This window comes from Chaetura pelagica, unplaced genomic scaffold (genome assembly GCF_000747805.2).
Source record: "Chaetura pelagica isolate M959 unplaced genomic scaffold, ChaPel_1.0 scaffold192, whole genome shotgun sequence".
Taxonomy (NCBI): Eukaryota; Metazoa; Chordata; class Aves; order Apodiformes; family Apodidae; genus Chaetura; species Chaetura pelagica.
In genome coordinates, this window is record NW_009952570.1 from 1,035,122 (window position 1) to 1,057,138 (window position 22,017).

The window sequence follows — 22,017 nt, forward strand, 5'->3', positions numbered from 1 at the left end:
GCTGAACCTCCACATCAGACTGACAGTGGTAGCTGGAAGGAGGTGGTTTGTCTAAAGCTTTGCTGTGGCAGGTGCAGAACTCACTGCAGCAAAGCCCCCTCTCTAACATCTTTGGCTTGCTAACTTTGCAAAAAATGAAAAAAGGCAAATATTTCTAATGTAAAAACTGGAATATTTCCTTCCCAGGCTATTTTAAATTATTTTCTTAAGTTAATCTGCAACTTGTGAACTGTTGATTTCAACTCCTGTTTGGATTTGCTGGTTTCCATTACACCCTGGACAGAGAAGGCTGAGAGGCCAGCTCCTGATGGGTGGCTGGGGTGGGTGTTTCTGTTTTCCACAGGGTTTGTTGATGACATCATCCAGCCTTCCAGCACCCGCAGGCGCATCTGCCACGACCTGGACGTGTTGGCTGGAAAAACACAGACCAGTCCCTGGAAGAAACATGCCAATATTCCACTGTGAGTGGGAGAGGGGCCTGGCCACGCTGGAGCTGGCAGTGTTCTGAGCACCACTCTAAGGGGAGGTCTGCTTTGCAGTGGAAATACTTATTTTCATTTTGATCTTGCTAATGACCATCAATAAATCACAGTAATTATCTCAATTAATTTGGGGTCTCACCAGTTCATCTCTGTCAGCCCTTGTTGGTGGATTGATGCTCAGCACACCCTGCAGTGTGTGACCTCCTGCTGGAGTTCCATTCCCACGTGCTCACAGGAACTGCTCCCTTGGCTCCTCTCTTCCACAGGTGCTGGAAGTGGCTCTGACAGGCAGAGCTGCAGGAACCTCTCACTGCTGAGCAGTGGAGTTCAAGTCTAGCCCTGGGACCACCTTTAGAGTCTGACTCCACTTCCTGCACCACAAACTTGCAGAGAGAAACATGGTTGGTACCAGTGACCTCCTGGCTGTGGAGAGAGGTGGGACAGAGATGGAGCCAGCCTGCTCCTGAAGGACAGACAACATGCCCAGATTGGAAAAGGGCATTTTTGGTGGGACATAAAAGTTCTTCTCCCTCAGCAGGGGGGCCTTGTCTCCCACAGCAAAGGGCTGACACACAGATCTCCAGAGGCTCTTCCAGCCTAGTTTTTCCTGTGATTATCCAGCCTTGAAAGAGCCTCTGCAGCAGTTGTTAGTGCTGAGCCCCGGGCCCTGTGCTCGCCCCGCTTGTGAGGAGCTGCAGGGGAAGCCCAGCCTGTCCTGGCAGGCTCAGCACTGAGCACTGCTGCACTCAGCTGCCAGGCCCCTGGAGGCCTGGAACAACCTGCTTGGTGTAAGTAACCTTGGTAATTAGCGGCACTATAAGGTAAGACAGACAATTACCCTACCTGCAGACCTCAGCTGCCTCTGTCCACTCCCCAAGCACCACCCAAAGTGGCAGGAAGGTATCAGTGCCTGTCCAGGTAGCAGCTCTTCCCTGGCAGGTGCAGACTCTGCTCAGCACGGTCATGGAGCTCAGAGCCTGTCCCTGGGTGGGCGAGGGGGGGGGGAAAGAACTCATCTGAAAGCAGAGCACAGAGGGAGCATCTTCAGCCTGTGTCACAGCTCCACAGGAACAGTGAGAGGCAATGCCCAGGGTCACAGCTGTGCTGTCCAGGCACCGCAGGTCAGGCTGCTGCAGGCACCTGGCTGGATCAGCACAAACCCTGAGCACCTCCTGCCCAGGGAACAGAGATGACTGCAGCAAGAGAAGGTCAACTGAAATGTTACCATGTTGGGGGTCATTGCCATGAAGTGGTGCAGCATTTGTAAGGGCCAAGAGGATTTTTTTTCCAAGGGTAAGTGGCAGCTCAGATCAGGGCTGGTGGCTGTCACACCTTAGAGGCAGAAGATGTGTAAGGTGAAGCAGTAAGTACAGTTTCTTCAGCCTGCCCAGAGTCAGGAGGAGATACCTGAATGAGAAATCCAATTGTCTTTGTCACAAAGTAGTAAGTACAATCTTTCTTAATTGTCTCCTGACCTCATTAGTTCCACAGACTTCATCTTTCATCTCTTCCCAGCACAAGAACTTGTCTGTGTCCTCTGAGTTTCCAGTCAGTCACTCTGCCAGCACAATGCTTGGGAAGCACACTGGGAATCTGCTCAGGCCACACAACTCCACATTCTCTTGCTTCCAGTCACCTGCAGAACAAACAGATGTAAAATAAGCCCCTTTCAGCAGAGAGCAGCTTTGGACTTGACAGCATGACCAGTCACTCCCAGAGAGCATCAGGAGGTGTAACTTACAGGCAGTTGGGGCTGCAGTGCTGGGCTCAGGTGTCCTGGGGTGCAGTTCAGACCTGAGTCCCAGTCCTGTTCCTCACCTGCTGGACCTTGTTACTTTTTCTGACCTGGCTGTTTTTTCTTCAGGACATGGGCCAGGAGAGAAATCAAGTTTTCTTTAGCACCAGAGATGATGTCATTCATGCGCTGGACAAAAATAGCACCTTCTCCAAAAGGTGGGAATAACGAGGACATTTAGTTTCAGGAATATGTAAAGCTTCCTTTAGCCCAGCTGGTTATTAGACCTTCCAAGCCTTGACCACTTCCATTTCTCCCAGGTTGCTCCACATCACTGGAGGCCACGGGGCAGGAGAGGGCAGTTTCTCTCAACAGTTGTGACAGTTCAAGTCATGAGGTGTTAACAATAAAACTTCACTTATGTGAGGACTTGCCAGATTTACAGCCATCTCCCCAGACCCCTCCCCCCCCGAACTGACCAAAAACACACCACAGGGGAGGGAATGAAGTAAAAAAAAAAAGCCCAGAGAGGGGTTTCCTTTGCTCTGAGGCCAAAGGGGAACCACAGCTGCAGGAAACCAGGTTGTGGCACCTGGACTTGGCCAGAACCACCTCTCAGTGTGTCCTGGGGCTGCTCACACATGGGATGACAAGATGTGATGGCCCAAAGGAGCAATTAAAAGAAAGAGTGAAGAGGGTGCTCATCATACTCATGATTTTGAATAGTTTATTAAATGAAAGGTGAAGCATCAGTTTTAAATTGTACAAAAGGAAAAAAAAAAACCCAAAAACCTCATATTGTAAATGTACAATTTACAGAATTACTAGCAAAACCAATCAAGGAGACACTCATAATACAAAAAAAACCTATTGACTGCAAACTGAACTGGAAACCCATGGCAGGTACCGTGATAACAACTGTTGTTGTACAGTGTTCTACAATGTCCAATTAGGAATCAGTTTTCCACACAGAGGACTGTGAAGCACAAGGTTCGTGTGAGACCACAACTCAAACCAGGCAGCACAGGTGATGCTCACAGGGTTCCTGGGATGACAATTTAATGCAGCTACTCCTGCCCCAGCCCTGGGCCTCCTGGGGGGATGGCAGGGGGAGGGAGGGATGGGGAGTTGAGCAAGTTCCAGCTACTGCTCAGAGCTGAGGAATGGCTGAATTACCTGGGCAAACATTTTTGGCAACGGTGCCTGAGAACTGCACACTTATTGTGTGGTAAGAAACAAACCTCAGCTGCCTGAAATGCTGGTTTGTTTATAAAATTTGATCCTTCCCCTCCCAGCAAGTAAGCACTGGGCTTTCACTGATGGTTTGTCAATAAAGCTCCTAACAGGAAAAAAAAAACAAACAAACCCTGTGACTATTTTGCTAAAAAATAATAAAATCAGCACCTTTAAAGCTGTTGTGCTTGCTGTGCTCCAGGTGGGTCAGTCAGCTTTGGGTCTCAGCTGAGAATGCAGGAAAGGAGGGTTGACATTTTTGGGGCTGATTCTGAGCAACACCAGAGTCAGGGCAAGTTGTGGCTCTGGCAACAGGCCCCTTGGAACTGAGCAGCAGCTGCACTGGGCAGAGTCATCAGATTGAAGCAGAATGAAACTCCAAATTATTGAAGACATTGAAAAATCTCATTGCAATGAATTAGCTGAGAATGGGGGGTTTGGGGTTGGTTGTGTGGGGTTTTTTTGGCTGTTTTAAACTTTTTTAAAAAAATTGTATTTTCCTCTTTTTTTTTCCCCCCAAAGAATTAACTCTTAATGTGCACAGTTAACACTGAAAATGGAGCTGGATTCCATTTGTAAGCTTAAGAACTTCACCATCTAAGCACACATTTCTATGCAGCACGTACAGTACTTCTAACTGGCAAAATTAATTTACAAAAATAGCGCAAAAGGGTATTTATGGCATGGAAAGTAGCCTTTTCTTTGTTTGTTTTACTTTATGGTACAGTTAAAATTGCTTTTAGTATGCTCAAGTGAGTCCTTTCCCCCACCCTTTTAATTACTTTCTTTTTTTTTTTAAATAGGAAAGTTGCTGTTTATGTACCTTGGGTTGGCAGGGCTTGAAGTAGGTAGTAAAAACAGCAAAGTGATTACTTGAGAACCATTTGTGTGTTTTACTGAGAATACTTTATTTGCTGGTATAAGTTGCTAAAAATGCACAGAGCAAGTACCAATAGAAAATTTACTGGTTTTGTGTCCCCATGTGCTATATAAAATGAATGTTACACAGCATCTGTTGGAAAAGTGGCTTCATGGACATCTCTTTATGTCCCGTTATAAATAAAAATAAATCTTCTCAAGAGTATAAAATCTGGGTTTATCATATCAGAATCTGAAATTTTTTGGCAGAGATGCACATCATTAGAATCCTAACCTCTTCTAGAAGAGTGTTCTTCTCAATGCCTACGAGAGGATCTAACGTACCATCGTGTTCATCAAATCCAGTGTGTTCAACAACACTTTCCTGTCGCCAGACTGAGCTGCTGGCAGCCTCGTTGCTAGTCAATGGCTGATAGGCATAGCTTGGATAAAAATGGCTAGCTTTTAAAACATAAAAAGGCAAATGTTAAAACTGTTTTAAATTGTACAGCAGGAAAAAAAAAAAAAGTTAAAAAGTTCTGTTTTCACTCAAGGTTGTTTTCAGAAAACGTGTAGAACAGTGTTTATTTCGGCAGCTGTCGCAACAATTTGAAACTTCCTCCTCATCCAGGAAAGAAAAAAATATCTGTATTAGGACAGTCAAGAACAGGGATACAAATGATTTTTTGGGTCAGCCCTTCTGAGGTGACTGGATTGGCCACCGTTCCTTTGTGTCATTAGGAAGTTCCTCTTCTTTCTGTCACCACAAAAGGGGACTGACCTCAATCATTTGGTTAAAAATCAAACCGTATCACATCAAAAATGTGGGTTTCATACAAGCTATCACAGTATATAGGCCTCTAGCTCTAAACAATAGAGTTCCAAATTTGTAAAATGTCTTCACCAGACTTCAGAACATAGGCATTCCAAATCCCTGGAAAAAAGGATTGAAAACAGTAATTAATGAGGTGCCACGATACCAGCAAGAACCTGAGCCCAAGAGCAAACAGCAGAGCCTTACGGAATCGTCCTCGATGATGGCAGCAGAGTCAAAGAAGTCGGGTCGCAGCTCCGCCCGCTCACGCCGGTTCCTGGAGGGCGGCTAGAGAGAGGAGCAGCCAGTTTAGAACATGACATGGGCTGGTGGCTGCTAACCTGGTTACCTGCTCCTTTACCAACCAGCTTCCCAGGAATCAAAGCTAAACGCAGGCCCCGACCCAGGAGCGCTGGGGACGTTCCCGGTTTAAGGCTCAGGGTAAAAGCTGCTGGATGCTGGAGGAACAGGAACTCTCTGCTCAGCCTTAAGCCTCTGCTTAAGGCTCTTGCTGACTTAACCATGTTCTTCTCTGAGGACTCTGGGCCAGACTGTGTAAAAACTGTTTTAACTGTCTTCAGGCTTTTAAGTTTATGGTGAACCTGTAGCTTTGCCATGGTCAAAAGGTGGATTTAGGAAAAAAAAGGTACTTAAGATGTCAGAGTATTTCTGAGGATTAAACACTTTGTGCTGTCCTTCCCCAGGAGCATAAGAGTAAATGTGAACTTCACTGGCTTGGTCAGTTCCCTCATTTCCTTGCCTTGGATTAGCAGTAAAAGAGGTTTTACTTACTTTATAGTCATTTGAACACTAGTAATAATCTCAGTGTTCAGCAGCAGCAACTGCATTATTGCCTAGATTTTCTTTCCAAGACATTATAGAGTGACCTGTGCCTTATTGTTTGGCTATGAAAGGAGAAATTTGAAAGCATAAAACCAGTGAAGCGTAGAATGCCAACTGATCCTCTTCCCTACTTTACAAGGAAGCAATCACTCCAAACGAGAGGCTAGGAAGGTCATACCCTCTTCAGAGGGAGCCCTGCCTGAGTCAGCACATTCCATGAAAGGACCTGGGGATGCCAGCTTATGGCAGGACCTGTTTGGGAGCAGTTCCAGCAGAAGGGATCACCTCACACCTACCCACTCCTGTCTGCTCTCCCTGCTGCTGTGCCTGCACAGCTCTGTGTGTGGCTGTAAAGGAACCAGACCTTGATGAAGGATCCTCCACCTGCCCCACCTCTCAGAAAAGAAACACACCAGGAAAGACAAGAGCATCCACGTGGTGGGAGTTAGTTTGTGGCTGCATGCAGGGCTGTGTCAGCATGAATCTATGGTGGCTGTGAGCGTGGCAGAGGGGTGGCAACACCCCCTGCAAGGCTGTTGGGTGATGCTGTTTCCAAACTATTCAAAACATCACCAAACATCCTGAATGGAACATTGTCCCTGGATATCTTGCCCATCTGCAGTCCCTGAGGCTGAGCAGGCAGCTCTGGGTGATGGCCACTCAGAGGGGTGGGCTGGGCTCCCCCTGTGCCCCACACTCCTGCCACCCATGGCTGCTGCTCTGCTCTCACCTGCTGCCCCTCATGCACCAGCAACTGTCACCGAGGGTGACAGTCACCCAGGTGTGACAGTTCCAGGGACATGATGGCACTTCAGGCACTCGCTGCTGCCTGAGACCAAACTATCAGGGAGGAAGAGATCAGGAAGAGATCACTTGCTGCTGTGAAAAAAACAACCAGGCCCAAGTCTGCAGTTCAAGTTCTAGGGAGTGTTGGGGTCATTTCTGCTCATTTCTGCTCATTTCTGACATTCAGAGCACAGGAAATCAGGCTCAAAATTTTGCAAGTTTTTGTTTGAGCTTCTAAAATTCCTTTTAAATTATCCTTCATCCCTTTTAAACCTGCTATTAACAAGATCTACTGACCAGATCAATGACCATTGTGTCCTCAAATTCTTCATTCATATCCTCTAGCTGACCTCGTGAGGACATCATTACATCTTCAAAGATGGGCTCAGCGTCATCTTCCATTAGACCTCGTCTGATTCAACACAGAGAAAGAAAATGTCATTTCCAGGCCTTTGAATTTCCCAACCATGATCTTCACTGTGCAGAAGAATGCCCAGATCCTACCCCTTCCTGCCTTCACATAAAGCCTGACACTGAGAACAAAGTCAGCACCATTTCTGTAAAATTATCTGGAAGAAAATCAAACCCAGCACTTGCAGGGGCTAAAGCAGGAAGTCCCATGTAATTTCATCTTAAACAGTAATTAAATTTGTCCCTAACAAGAAAAGAGCAATAACCGCACTGTGTTTGCTTGCCCTTTTACAAAAAGAAGTTACACTCTGCCAGGATCACATCCCAGGGAATCCAGGAGTGAATCCCAGACCAGTTTCTAACACTGTGAGGACTTGATCTTGCTAGAGACTCTGGCCCCCATCCTGGAAAGTCCTGATGTGCTGCAGGACGTGGCAGGAGCCACCTGGTACAACAGGACACTTCAGCATCCCCCCCACATGTCCCCTCCATGGGCTGCCCAGTGAGATACGTGGGCAAAAGATGTGGATAAAAGAAGCTGAGACAGGGTCATGGGACAACAACTGGGAATGGTTCACTGGGAATTATATCACAAAGAAATCCTAGTGCCTCATGGAGACCCCCTGCAGTGAGAACAGCTGAGGGCTGGGAGGGCACTGGGAGCACTGGGCCATGTCTGTGCCCCCATGGGGCTGGGGCAGGACACACAGGGGCTTTGCATGCCTGCAGTACCAGGAGCCAAGGTGGCACAGGGACTATCAGCAACAACCCAGAACAGGTAACACAGAAGGTGGCACTGCCAGCTCAGGTGGTTCTGATCTGCAGAGGAGGGTGCTGTGAACACTTACACTGCGTGTCTCACACCAGTTCTGCCTTTCATGTAGTTCATTCCTGTCCTGTCCTTTCGATTTAAATCTTCTAGCTTCTGTTGGCCCAACCAAGAGATCTGCATCTGGGGACTAACAAACAAACACAAAGCAGCATTAGGGCTGAGAACACCAGCAGTGGTGAGTTGGCTCTTTTTAGACAGTATCTGTCCCTCATGCTTTGGGTCTGGCCACGTTATGATTGATGATTAAATCTCATCCATCACTGTACACATCTTCTGGGTTCCCTTCCACAGCCTGTCTCCTCTCACTGCATGTGCACAAAAAAAGCCAATTCATGATTGTAATAAAAGCAGAGACATAAAATGCTGACATTCATTAGTGTGGGATGCACCTGAAGTGGGAGCACTTCTTAATTTTATTAAATCCTACTTCACTGTCTCAGGTGAGGTAAAACATAAGCAAGAATAGATCCCAATTAATAACTGACACTTTAAAACAAATATGTCACACAGAGTGAAAAACCAATTACTTTTAAATATAAACCCCATCAACCTACATGCCCAGGAATGTACCCACATGTGACCACCTGAGCCTGCACTCAACACCACCTACCAGCAACCTGCTTGGTATGATCTGTATGATTAGCACAAGGAAATAATTAGCAGTAAACTAAGTGCAGCTCTTCAAGAGCAACACCAGCTTTTCTTTCAATATGCAGCCTCATACCCTAAGAAGACTGACATCATAAATTGGGATAACCCTTGTGAAAACAACCAGAACAAAACCTTCTTCTGGACATCATTAACCCCTTTAGCTCAGCAACTGACTGCTGAACTATGTCAACTAAACTTCTTTTATGCTGTAGCTCTGCTCAGGTGACCTGCAGGAGACACAGGGACCTGCAGGCTGAAGGGAAAGGATCCTGTCACACTCTAAGCCTGGCTGTGGAATCCTGCTCTTTGAAAGTACCCGAGGAGAGGGACACTAATCAGCCTTTGCTCCACAGTGCTCTGCTCCCAGCATGAGAGAGGAGAAACAGGGTGAAGGGCAGGGAGCAGAGCCTGGCTCTCCAGGGAAGGGGAAGGTTCTCCCACAGCTCAGGACGTGCTGGCAGGAAACTGTCCCACCTCCCAGAACTAATGCCAAGTTCCCAGAGAGAGATGGAGCTCAGTGACAGGTGAGATCAGAGAGGGTCAGGAAGAAGGTTCTGCTTCAGCAAGTTTCTTTGATTTTATTGCAGAGTAGAAAAATATTCAGGAGAAATTGGGAGCACCAATGTCCTCCTTATCTAGATGTCGTGGCAACCTCTGGGGAGGCAGGAGATTGGGAGGCAAACCCTTGACTTCAGAAGAGCAAGTAAGAGACACCAAGCCAGGCCTCAGAGCCAGGGGTTAATGTGACAAGATGCCCTGGGACTGGCTGAACAGGGGCTCCTCCTCAGCTAGGCATGGTTTGTGGCCAGCTGGGGCTACCTGCGAGCAGGAGCTCTGCAGGGCAGGAAACCCCTGCCCAGACTTGCCTTGTGCTCACCTGTTCTTCACTTTCTGTCCTTCCCAACAGCACAGGCTGGGAAAATGCAACCTCAAGTGAGGGCTCTGGGCAGGACCTGCCCTCACATTGCCCATGGTGATGTGCCAGGGGGCACACAGGGAAAGGGAGTTGGCCCAACTCTTTAATGGAAACACCCACACTTCTGCCTCAGCAATAAGCAGGTATTTGTGAGTATCTCTGTGGTGGGCATGGACTCATGGAGCCTGTCATCATTATGATGAAGGCTGGGAGGGTTGGGGTGTTCAGCCTGGAGAAGAGAAGGCTCCAGGGAGACCTTAGAGCACCTTCCAGTGCCTGAAGGGGCTCCAGGAAAGCTGGGGAGGGACTTGGGACAAGGGCAGGGAGGGAGAGGACAAGGGGGGATGGATGAAAACTGGGAGAGGGGAGATTGAGGTGAGACATGAGGAGGGAATTGTGGAGTGTGAGGGTGGTGAGAGCCTGGCCCAGGTTGCCCAGGGAAGCTGTGGCTGCCCCATCCCTGGCAGTGTTGAAGGGCAGGTTGGATGGGGCTTGGAGCAGCCTGGGCTGGTGGGAGGTGTCCCTGCCCATGCAGGGGGGTTGGATCTGGATGATCCTTAAGGTCCCTTCCAACCCAAACCAGGCAGTGATTCTATGATATCAAGGTTTACCTGTTGCACTGCTGGTGCCTCTGCATGTCATGCACAGAAGCAAGGGAGAAGATCAGGTTATGCTTTCAAGAGTCCATTTGCTTGGTTGGTCAGATTTTATGAGAACTTATGGTCACAAACTGGGAACTCTAACAACTCATCTGCACACCATGGGGGTACACACCCCCTGCCATTTGGGACTGGAGGCAATTTTACCTTCCCAGGTAAAATGACCATTATTAACTATTTCTATTTAGAAAATACAGTGATTGAAAAGCCCAGGGTGAAGTGACATTCTGGAAGAACTGGGAAGCTGGGAAATGTGTATCAGGAAAAATATGATGGACTAAAGTAGAGAGGAAAACCAAGAGGCATGATCTGGCTATTTTACACTGTACAACATTGGTAGAAACCTGATTCATCTGGCCAGCATGATATGACTTTTTGATACAGATAAACCAGCTCAGTGAATTTGCCTCTAAAGTTATAAATAGTTTCCACACCAGTTATTTTTCTTCTGTATCTCCAAATTAATAGAAATATCACATAACTGCATTCTGTGCAGACTTCTCTATTCTTAAATAAGCTACTGACAGATAATAACCAACATTTTCCCCACTAAAAGAAGGTGATAAAATGGGAGTTGAGTGACAAAAAGTACCATTAAGGGCAAAACGGAACTGCAGGCAGTTACCCCAGGAACAGGAATTAGCTCAGCTGCTGGAACTGGATCAGAGAGTTAATTTACAAGAAATCAGTTCAGATGTCTGGAGAACCTTAACTGTACACAGGGCTGAGGGAAAGAAAAGAGAACATCTAACAGATCTGTAGAGAAACATTTCAGTCCAGCCCAGGGCCACAAACACTAGGGAGATTTAACTGTAATCACAGGGTTATGCTATGAGATAATTTGAACATGAGGAATTTCTACCATGATTTCATTAGAATGTTGTGGGGTTTTGGAGAAATGAATATAATGGAAGCATTACTGAGCTGTAGCCAAGACATTTCCAGTTGGTTTTGCAAATAATTGCTGGATTTATGGAGCCACAGACTATGTGTGTAAACAGCTCTTTGGCCTGGTTCACTGTATTTGAAACTGAAATTCCAACACTTACTTGTGTAAAAAATCTTGTTCAGATCCCTGCTCCGACTCGTGCTCCTGGATCTGCTCTCCCATCTGTCTGGTGTTCTCTCTCAAGACAGTTGAGGTGAGCTGTGGTGGCTGCAGTGTCCCTGGGGTGTGGATGTTCTCAGTCCTGTTCAGCCAGGAGCCTTCTAGACTCTCATCTAGAACAAGAACATTGCAGGTCACTGCCCCAGGCCACTCACCGCCCAGCAGCACCCAGCTGGGACCTCCCACCCCCAGACACCCTGCACACACTTCCCTGGAGTTAAGGCACCTTCTCCAAATGTGCTTTTCAACACTTCACTGTCTTTCAAGCCATGTGAGCCTCTGAGAGATCTGCTGCCTCAGTGCTCTAAAGGATCCAATGTTCAGCTCTGACTTTATTTTGGGTTCCTTTAAGGAAGGATTAACAGCAGCTTTCCCTGCTGTAACAGCAGTTTAAAGTGGAAACATTTAACAGCCAAAATAAACCCCACCAAAGGCAACATTGTCTTGCAGCACTACCCACACTATCACCTCTTGCACACTGTGGGGAAGACAATTCCCAGCACCACATAAACACAAGCCTGTCCATCTACACACACACAGGAACCAAGACATGGTGAAACACAGAGGTGAGGGTGGAGGGTAGAACCCAAAACCTGGTCTGCACAGAACTTTAGAAACTTCCTGAAGAATCATTCCAGTGGAGTCCAGAGGGAGCATTTTACAGAAGAGCAGGGTCTGGCTGGCGGGAGGTCTAAGGAGGGAGTTCAGAGTAACCAGAGTTGAGAGCAGGGGGAGGAGATGGGAAGGTGAGGACACAGATAGGTGGGAGGCTAAGCTCCTGTGGGGAAGGAGCCAGGCAGAGGAGCACGGGGCAACTCCAGGGGAAGGGGGCAGAGCAGACGGGGGGAGGCAAGAGACCTGCAGAGAAACAATGTGAGTTGCTGAAACAAGTGCAGGACAGGGGAGAAGACAGTGGAGGAGAAGAGGGAGCACAGATTTACTAACAGGAAGAAATGTGTGATGAGAAAGTAGATGCGCCTCTTATTACCCTTTGGGCATAAATGTTATTGCCTATTTATTCTTGAATTTCCCTTGGAACATATTATAATGCTAGAGATAGATATTTTTTTTTAAAGCCTATTGATGTTTGATTTCCTTAAGGCATTATTACCTGCCTTACATGGAGAGGCTGAGACCTGGGGCTGCTCAGTCTGGAGAGGAGAAGAGGGGGATCTAATTAATGTCTCTAAATACATGAGGGCATCAAGAAGGCAGGGACAAGCTCTTGTCACTTGTGCTCTGGGACAGGACAAGGGGCAGTGGATTCAAACTGGAGCCCAGGAAGTTCCACCTCAACATGAGGAAGGACTTCTTTGCTGTGAGGGTGACAGAGCCCTGGGACAGGCTGCCCAGAGAGGCTGTGGAGTCTCCTTCTCTGGAGACTTTCCAGACCTGTCTGGATGCCTTTCTGAGTGACCTGCCCTGGTTTTGGTCCTGCTCTGGCAGGGGGGTTGGACTGGATGATCTTCAGAGGTCCCTCACAACCCCTGACACACTGTGATCCTGTGATTATGAAGAAATGTCACTGAGCAGATCTACATTCTGCAGCAAAAAGGAAAGTTCTCCAACAGGGGAGAAAGGAACCAAAGGGGACTAGTTGTAGTTCTTTGATGCAAGGATAGTTTATCCAATGACCCCGCCCTTGTTTTAGTTCCTTTAGAGTGGAATTTAAAGAAATGAAGAAAAAAAAGTCAGCATGATTTTAAGAGATGTCCATATTTGAAACTGCTCTGCCAGATCAAGATTGAAGTTAGGACCTTTGGAAGTGTTCTAAAAATATGTAAAGATGAAAACCCAACCAAGATCTGTGTACACAGCACATCAGTTACTCTGTAGGGAACCAGCTGCTTGTTAAGACTGGTTCTTCAAGTTCTATGGATGAGTGAGCAGTGAGTACTTATTTCTGAGGACTAACCCTCTGGTTATTTCATGAGCTCACTATTGGTTCATACAAAGTAAGAGATAAATCTGTGTCTTCCTGTAAAAAACAACCAAGCTCCAGGTTTTCTTGGCTTTCCTCTTTCCAAGATTCCAAAGGAAGTAGAGTTAGGAAGTAAAACAGTTAGTAACACCTACTGCACAGCAAGAGGTGTCCCACAGTGATGTGGTGTCCTTCCAACTGTTTATATTGTTGTAGGTTTTTTTAACATCTGGTATCCAATGTCCTGTATCAATATGTGTCTAAACCAAGCCTGGTGGTGCTTGCATTGCACAGCCCTCCATGGATGGAAAGGCCACAGAGCTCGTGTTGCTGTTGTCACCAGAGAGCACTTGCTGGTCATTTTTCAGTTCTAGCATTTACCAGGCAGTCAAGTTGACCAGCGAAGGCATCTGGGCAGGAACACACAGTTCTGGGCTGGACATAGGATGAGCTGTACATCCTTCCTGCCTTATGCACTGAGGTTGTACAGCAAAGCTTCCAGAGGAAAGGAGGATGTGTGTGGTGATCCCTGAACTGAAGGCCTACTGGGTTTCCCACTGAAGGAAGGAGCATGGAATCACCTGCTCAGCTGTTCTTCACAACGCCTTGGCCTGGAAAGCTGCTCTGTGCCCAGAGCTATGCCTGGAGCCCACCCACCAGAGCAGCCCACCAGAGGCTCCTCAGCCCTTCTGGTCACAGGTGCTGATGGGGGGTCTGGGCTTGCTGTGGGGAGAACTGACCAGGAACAGCTGCAGTCTTGGCTATCATAGCCAGAGTTACAGGGAGAGTAAATACAGACACTGGACATCAATACCATTTTAAATAAAAAAAAAAAGGTGTCTTTTTAGTGCTCCCCAGTGGTCCTGCAAAAACACAGATCTAGTCCAGAATTTCTGCCTTGGGTTTGCTCTGTCACCTGTTAATTAACAAGAGCATTGGCAGAAAACCAGAAGCCCATGATGGAGAAAGGAACAGAGAAGTCCACAAGCACCTCCTGTTCCCAGCTTCAGCAGCAGCTTCCAACAGTTCTGACTCTGCCCACCTCAGTGAAGCCAGACAGGAGGGGCTCACAGAGGAACTTCCCACATTAAAGCTTGACAGGAGCTTGCAGAGCAGATGTCCTGGCTCTCCTACACACAGAATGTACCACAAACCTCAGCATGACCTGACAAACCACGAGGACTCCTCAGAGAGAAGGCTGCACCATGTGGACAAGATGTGAAAAACCTGCCAGGCAACCCAAGCCCACACCAACCTTCTACTCTCTTTTTGTGGAGCGGGGGCCGTCCCTTCTTGTTCCTCACTGAGGAGGCTTTGCTGCTGCTGCTGCCACTGTTGACAGACATCCTATCGTCTTCACCACCCGTGACCAGCGAGTTGCGGTAGGAGATGAGAGGCAGCCACACATCTTCTCTTCTTTCCATCATCTGCTCTGTCAGGAACTTCTCCAAGTAGGAGTGACTGAAAACAGAAGGCAGTGAGTTCAGGGGCAGCACATGCTGCTTCCTCTCAACCAACGTGCAGCCCCTTGTCACGTTGTTGAGAGCTCAACACAAATCCCATCAGGGATTTCCTGACTTCAATGCCAGATGCTGGGGGACACTGGAAGGTTGACTGAGTAAGAACACATTGTTCCCTCAAACCCAAGTTAACCATACACAGGTTACTCACAGGCAAACAATACCAAGTGTTCTCTCTCCAGCACCTCTCCCCACCTCTGTCTGCTATGACAAACCACCCTCTGCTTGAATTCCTTCTCCACTGTGCACAGGGAGGAAGCCACCTGTGAATATTGCTACTGTGTCAACAGACAAACTGAAGGAGAACCCCTGTGGTGAGGGCCCAGGACACCCTTTACCATCTTGGAAGAAGAAAACGGTGTCCTCAAATGCAAGCAGTTTGTTTTCGAGACAAAAATGGAAGATCTGTCCCACTGACATGGAGAAGTCCATTGCACACATGTGAACTTAAGGAAGGTACCAGCAAATCTCCCTCCTCTATATGGCCTGCCTGGCATTTGAATTGTTTTCTTTTTCCACTGACCATTTCTTATGGCATTAGAAGTAGCCCTGGAGCACCTAACACAAGAGGGACATGGATCTCCTGGAAAAGAGTCCAGAGGAGGCCACAGAGATGCTGGGAGGGCTGGAGCAGCTCTGCTCTGGAGCCAGGCTGGGAGAGTGGGGGTGTTCAGCCTGGAGAAGAGAAGGCTCCAGGGAGATCTTAGAGCAGCTTCCAGTGCCTGAAGGGGCTCCAGGAAAGCTGAGGAGGGACTTAGGACAAGGGCAGGGAGGGAGAGGACAAGGGGGAAGGGATGAAAACTGGAAGAGGGGAGATTGAGGAGAGACATGAGGAGGAAATTCTGGAGTGGGAGGGTGGTGAGAGCCTGGCCCAGGTTGCCCAGGGAAGCTGTGGCTGCCCCATCCCTGGCAGTGTTGAAGGGCAGGTTGGATGGGGCTTGGAGCACCCTGGGCTGGTGGGAGGTGTCCCTGCCCATGCAGGGGGGTTGGATCTGGATGATCCTTAAGGTCCCTTCCAACCCAAACCATTCCATGCTTCTAGGAAATCCACATAAAGTGATTCTAATGAATCCCAAGCTGCAGAATCAAGAATTGAGAAACAAGAGATCTCAGGATATTCAACATTGCCTCTGCCCTCCCTGCACCTCCACCAGGGTGATCCTCAGCAATGGTTTCCTTTAATACCACATGCCAGGCTGTCATTAGGGGGCTGTCACACCCACCAGTTCTGCTCCATCTCCCTTTCCCCTCTTTGCTCAGGGCAGGTTCAAGCTTCTCACTGGCCCAGGAGTCCCCCAGGGTATGGCTGAGCAACCACCCCCCATTTCTGATGGGGTTTTGTTCTGACCTACTGAACAGGATGAACTTTCTCAAAACCCAGCAGCCCTTCTGTCCACTGTTTTACTCCATCCTGTGACTGCTTCTTCCTTCCCCTTCCCACATGTCACTGAGTGATGTCCAAACTTTGCACCTAACAGAAAATCCTCAGTTTATGCTAGTTTCAAGTGCTGAAGAGTCACAACACTTGAGTAATTCGTGACTCTAGAGAACTTATCTCTGGAATAGTCTTGCAAAGGACAAATTTTTCCTGCATCCCACTTGTATTTAGAAGACTAGAATGCACAGGTTATGCCCAAATTGTGAAGAAGGCAAAACAACACCAGTTGGGAGTTCTTCACTGCTGAGATGTCAAACTTCAGCCACCTTCTGCTCAGCATTTTAGAGGAGCTTCACCCTGGCTGTCCTCACCAGCTTCAACAAGGAGAGAACCTCTGAGTTACTAGAAGAACTCCATCCTATCTGATGTCAGGCACCCGGTATCAGTTGTCTAGTCTAACAGTCTCCATTGGAGGGAAAGAAATTGAAATAAATGCCTCCTTGGGGCAATTAATCTCTCTGCTGCCTCAGATTAATCCTTCTGCATTTCCCTGCTTGTATCTCCCTCTGTGTGATTTTACCTGTACAACTTTTAACTGTAGGAATCTTTTTTGCTAAGTGTAAGAGCACCTTGAACATACAGTTTTATACTTAAGCCATAGATTTTAATAAATCCATAAATGGCTCTCACTAATTCTGGAGGCTGCTCATAAAAAGCTGAATAAATAAGTAGGATAGGAAAAGCAAATTAAACCCAGGTGGCTGCCCCATTCCCAAACTGGAAACATCTCCCTTTCCTGCCCCCAAAGCAAAAAGCCAGCAGTGAAGCAGAAAGGAAGCAGGAGCTGCAGCAGGTGACAGGCCTGGTGTTTGTCCCAAGGCAGGTCACACATGCAGAGGCAGCAAGTCCTTGTTTTGGGTTGGGAAGCCAAGCTGGGGACTTCTGGGAGCCAGGGAGCTAAATGCTCCTGAGGCTTTGAGGAATTTTCCTGAGTGCTTTTGGCTCCAGACTAACAGCCCAGTGCTGAGCTGAGGGATGATCCAGCAGGGAGGTAAATGATCCTCTTCCCAGGCCTTCTCCAGCAGATGGTGGTCACGTACCTTCCTGCTCCCGGGCAAGCCCTTTGGAGGGAGGGGAGGTCCCTGAGGATCAGGGTCCAGAGAAGGGCACAAGTCCCTGGAGCTGAGGCAGTGGTGGGGAAGGGGGCCTGGGGGCTGCAACCACCCAGAGCTCCCCTGGGAAGGCAAGGAGGGAAGGAGGGAGCAAAGGAATCTTTCCACACAAGCAAGTTACTTTGCCTCTTTTCATAGTCACCACAGCCAGTCTGGGGCATGTCTGAGCTCATCCTGCAGCAGTAATTTAGCAGAGATCAAATAAAACGTGCCCTAGAGGACCTACTTCTTTTCATTGTTCTTTAAATTAATCTGAAGTAAATAGCCCAGATCCAGAGGACTACAATAAAGACAGATAAAATCAGGAGACACAGATTCCACCACAGCAAGCTTCACAGTGCTGCAGAAGAAGCTGGTGGTTGTGTTCATGGCATGAGCAGGAGAACCTTGAGAAAAAGTGTTACATGGCAACACAGAAGGTGAAGGAACAAGATCTCAGGTACTGAATTCCATGCAGAGGGATCAGGGCATATTAAACTGTCATTTAACTGTACAGAATGATCTAACTTTAAATTTTAGACACTGGAGAAACTTGTGGAAGGGATGAAGACTGTACAGGAAGGAAAAAGCTTCACTAAATTAAACAGGAATCTGGCAAATTGCACTTAAACTGACACAGGAGAATCTAGGGTTCAGCTGGAAAGAGAGTCATAAAATCCTATTACCCTTAAGTCCTGTCCTGAAGAACAGCACAGAGACTGACAAGATTCAAGGACATAACATAAAGACATAAAAAAACTGAGTGTCAAGCTACCCCAGCTGGACCATCCAGTTCTCGAGCTTGTTTAACCATTTCTTCTGCTGTGTTTGGTGAACTGACCAAGTGTAATGCAATTAAAAAAACAAATTGGTTCAAGTGTGGATACATTAAAAATTATACAAAGTTAACCAAGATGCACTTCTTATAACACAGACCAAGCTGTAACATTCACAGCTGTTAACCCTAATATAAAAGTCACAGGAGAAGTACAGAAAGAGCTGAGGCAGCTCAAGCAGATACATGTGAGTTACACTCCTTGTGGTCAGCGAACTGACTGGAAAGATCTGTGTCTCCATAAATCAGATGATATGGCAATTGCATTTTTAAAAATGATTGTAAAGTTATTCAAAGAATTCAGTTCTACCCTGGGCACCCAGTGCTTGGCTGGTTTTTGACTGGAATCCTCTGCCTTCTCCCCTGACTGCCCATGTGCTGAGTACTGCCCCTTTCCCCACCTCCCTTCTCAACCCAGCTTTCTCTTTGCCAGATCCACTGGTAGTTGTGGCTTCTCTTGACAGGCTGTTCAAATGCTGCTCATGAAAGAGTATTTCTTCCTCTTTATTCAGCTCTTCTCAACAACACCTCTGATTTACTTTATTTCCAGTACTTCAGCTGCAGGAATTGCCCACCAGGTGAGCTGCAGGCAGGTTTCAGCCTGCCAGTCCTCCAGCACCCTGCTCTGCCCTAACTCCACCAGTGTCATCCCTCAGCCTCTTGCTCCATCCATCTGTGCCAATACCAGAAGCCTTCACAAACCTTTATTTCCCAGTTTAACTCAATATATTAAAATGAATATATCTTCCCATTCTATGTAAATAAAGTGGCAGCTGTGACTGCAGTATTTACAGGTCTGTCCACTCCCTGCACTAACATTTCCTTTCTCTTTTTCTTCTAGCCTGAAGAAAAAGTTTGTTTTTTATTCTTAGAGCCCCCTGGAAAATTTTAAGGAATGTTGTTTTGTGAGGTCTCCAACTCACCTCATCAGTGGGTGTGATTCTCCTGTTGTCATTTTTATTACTTGAAAATATAAAGAGATGAATGACCACGTATGTGAAATGTTTCCCTGGGGCTGCCTCTGGCCCCCCTTAGAGTGGAAACTGCAGAGCAGAGAGCTTGAACACACCCAGCAGTGATGAGCAGAGCCCAGCCCAGCCCACAGAAGGAAAAGGAGCATCACTTACACAGTCTTCTTGTCCTGTCGCAGGAGCTTAGAAGAAAATTCACTGAGCACTTCGAGGAAAGCAAGGTTAGGAGGTGGATAGTCCTGTCCTTTTTGATTCTGATACTTGAAGGCAAACTCGATGCCATCTCTGCAGCAAAGAAATACTAAAATGTTCAGACACTTGTAACAAAAGTTTTTTAAAATGTTGCCAAAAATCTGAACTGTGATGAAATCATTTATATCTTTGCATCCGATTAAAACTTCTCTTTTTTCATTACTAGCAAACAGCTACTTTTGGACAAAGAGGAATCAAATCTGGATCAGTGAGGATTCAGTCTCAGAGGCAACAAGTTGCCTGTGACATGGTAAGAAGGAACTTCCCACAGGTTAAGAAACTTGGGAGGTGCTGAGAGCCACTGGCAGCAGAGCCAACTGGCTCCCTCTTGTCAAAGCAGGAGGTTGCAGTAAGAATAACAGGTGAGATGTGACCAGATAAAACTTCTGCATCAAGGGGCAGGTAAAATAACTCACTAGCACATTGATTCATGCATCTCTGCCTTGTCTTTGCCTAATCATGGGATTAAGAAAAGAATTCACTTTCATTCTCATTTGCTTGGCCCAGGAAAGTGTCTGGTATCATTCTGATCATGCTTTGACCACCTTTGTCTTAATGCCTGAGTCTCTGAGACAGAAAACTTCAGTATTTTAACCTTTTGCTGGCATGGGAAAGTAGTGACTTAAATTTAGCAGCACCTTTCTACACTTGCTGACACAGCAGTTACATAAAAAGCTTCAATCCACTTAAAGCAAACAAACAAACAAACAAACAAAAAAAGATTTAGAAACTATCTTTGGAATATCTTCTAATAAAAGCCCTGGTGCCTACAGGTTTCACAGTGTGTGTGGTCAGTGGTGTGGCCAAAGAACTACCCACAGCTCTTAGATACAGGCCTCAGAAATATGTACAATACCAGTGGTTTTACCTGAGCCAAGCATGGTCATTCCAATAAATGCCAACAATTCACTGGGTAGCCCCTAGTTTTGCTTCCTTTCCCACACACCACATGAACACCCCTGCTTTTCTGCATCAACTAGAAAAAAATCACCATGATTCCTGGACTTGTTAAGATGACCTTTAGAAAAGGTACGCTGAGCAAAAAAGCTGGAATCTGAAGTAACAGAAAAATCTAGCTTATTTACCACCACTCACTTGTGTAGTGTGGCCACAGCCTCTCGTGTCTTGATCTGGTCCAAGCCAAAAGTGAGGGCAAAGCGACGGGCCAGCTCTTTGATGCCACTAACATGGGCAGATGTCCTGTCCAGGTTGGGACCTTGCTCCTGCACAAGCTCATTGAACAGCTAGAGGAAGAATTCGAGTGTTAAAATCGGTGAGATCTTCTTGAGAGAGACTTCTCCTCTTCACCTGTTGGGCTCAGAGTGGACACTACAATGGTGATGGTTTTAACTGAGAGAGGGGAGATTCAGGTGAGATATTAGGAAGAAATTCTTCACTGTAATGGTGGGGAGGAACTGGGATGGGTTGCCCAGGGAGGCTGTTGATGCCCCATCCCTGGAGGTTTTTAAGGCCAGGTTGGAGGGTTTGTGCAACCTGGTCTGGTGGTACCCTGCTCATAGCAGGGGGGTTGGAACTTGGTGATCTTTGGAGTCCCTTCCAACCTTAATGATTCTGTGATGATTCCATGATTTTTCACGAGGGTGTAACAGAGTCCTCTTACATTCAACCTCTAATCCACTTCAGCTCCTAAACTCCCTCCTGTGTCACTGCTGTTCCCATCCTGTTCTCTGGGGCTGGTAACTCCTACACACAATTTCACACTGACCTCCAGTGAACTCTCCCAGCTCACCAGGATGGTTCTGCATCCTCCTGCTGTTTTCTAAAATACCTACATCACCCTTCAGATCAGCATCTCCTCTGAATTTAGGAAGTAAAATTGCCATTCCATCATTCCAGACCCAATGGGTATCTGAGCAGCATCACAGGGTAAACACTCTCTGGCCCTGCTTGACAAAGTCCTTCCACTACAACAATGACCTACTCAGTAGTTTTTCCAGTCAGTTCTAGAGCTGATCCTGGAATTGCCATCAAGACCACACCTTCCTAACTTGCTAATGGCAGTGACAAGGGACGCAGTGTCAGTTACAATATTAAATCACAGTGCATTAAATCTACTCTTTCTCTCATACCATATAAATGAAAGCAGCTTAATTTGACAGTTTCTCCTTGACACTTTCACACTGGCTGGTACCTGTCACTGAGGCACTTGCAAGTGGCTTTTCTGCATTTTTTTTCCCCTAAACTGCTGTTTGCTGACTGGTCTCTGGCACCTGGTGCTCCCTCTGAGCTTCAGAGAGAGGATCTCCTCTGACACTCCCCAGTTCTATCTCTGCTTTTCTCAAGTCTTCACAGATCACTCTCAGCTTCCAGATTGCTACAGAAAACCCTCCACTACTCTGGCGTGAATTTTGGGAAGCTTGGCTGAAAACAGCTGCTTAATAGAAGTGATTTTTCTCTGTCCTGGATATAGCTGGTACTTCAGGGCCAAATGGTCTTTAGAAAGCACAGGGCTCGTGCTGTTGGCAGAACAAGGGTGGGTTTGATCATCAAGTTAATAAATGTAAAGCAAATTGTTCAGGGAAAAGCATGTTTAACAATATTGGAAGACTTAAACTAATCAATTTGAATGGTGAAAAATCTATCAGTATTTAGACACAATATAAAGAAGGTGCATGACTTCCAGCTACTCGTAAGAAGAAA

At 46.9% G+C, this 22,017-nt stretch overlaps 2 protein-coding genes across 3 annotated transcripts in view; one reads left to right on the top strand and one right to left on the bottom strand.

Moving 5' to 3' along the window:
* The window catches only part of PCCB (propionyl CoA carboxylase, beta polypeptide), a 25,281-nt gene extending 24,797 nt beyond the window's left edge, over positions 1–484 (top strand). The window contains exon 14 of the mRNA XM_009993500.1: positions 344–484. Coding sequence (XP_009991802.1) covers positions 344–465 — 122 coding nt within the window. The 3' untranslated portion in view covers positions 466–484. The remainder of the gene's footprint in view (positions 1–343) is intronic.
* A 4,135-nt stretch (positions 485–4,619) lies between these two features.
* Positions 4,620–22,017, bottom strand: part of STAG1 (stromal antigen 1) — a 137,820-nt gene continuing 120,422 nt past the window's right edge. Inside the window, exons 26-33 of one of the 2 annotated variants that reach the window (XM_009993501.1) lie at positions 20,452–20,600; positions 19,261–19,389; positions 14,505–14,710; positions 11,270–11,441; positions 8,011–8,121; positions 7,049–7,163; positions 5,330–5,410; positions 4,620–5,242 (exon numbers count right to left, since the gene is read on the bottom strand). In XM_009993501.1, coding sequence (XP_009991803.1) covers positions 5,219–5,242; positions 5,330–5,410; positions 7,049–7,163; positions 8,011–8,121; positions 11,270–11,441; positions 14,505–14,710; positions 19,261–19,389; positions 20,452–20,600 — 987 coding nt within the window. In that variant the 3' untranslated portion in view covers positions 4,620–5,218. The remainder of the gene's footprint in view (positions 5,243–5,329; positions 5,411–7,048; positions 7,164–8,010; positions 8,122–11,269; positions 11,442–14,504; positions 14,711–19,260; positions 19,390–20,451; positions 20,601–22,017) is intronic. The other variant, XM_009993502.1, reaches the window with a different exon arrangement.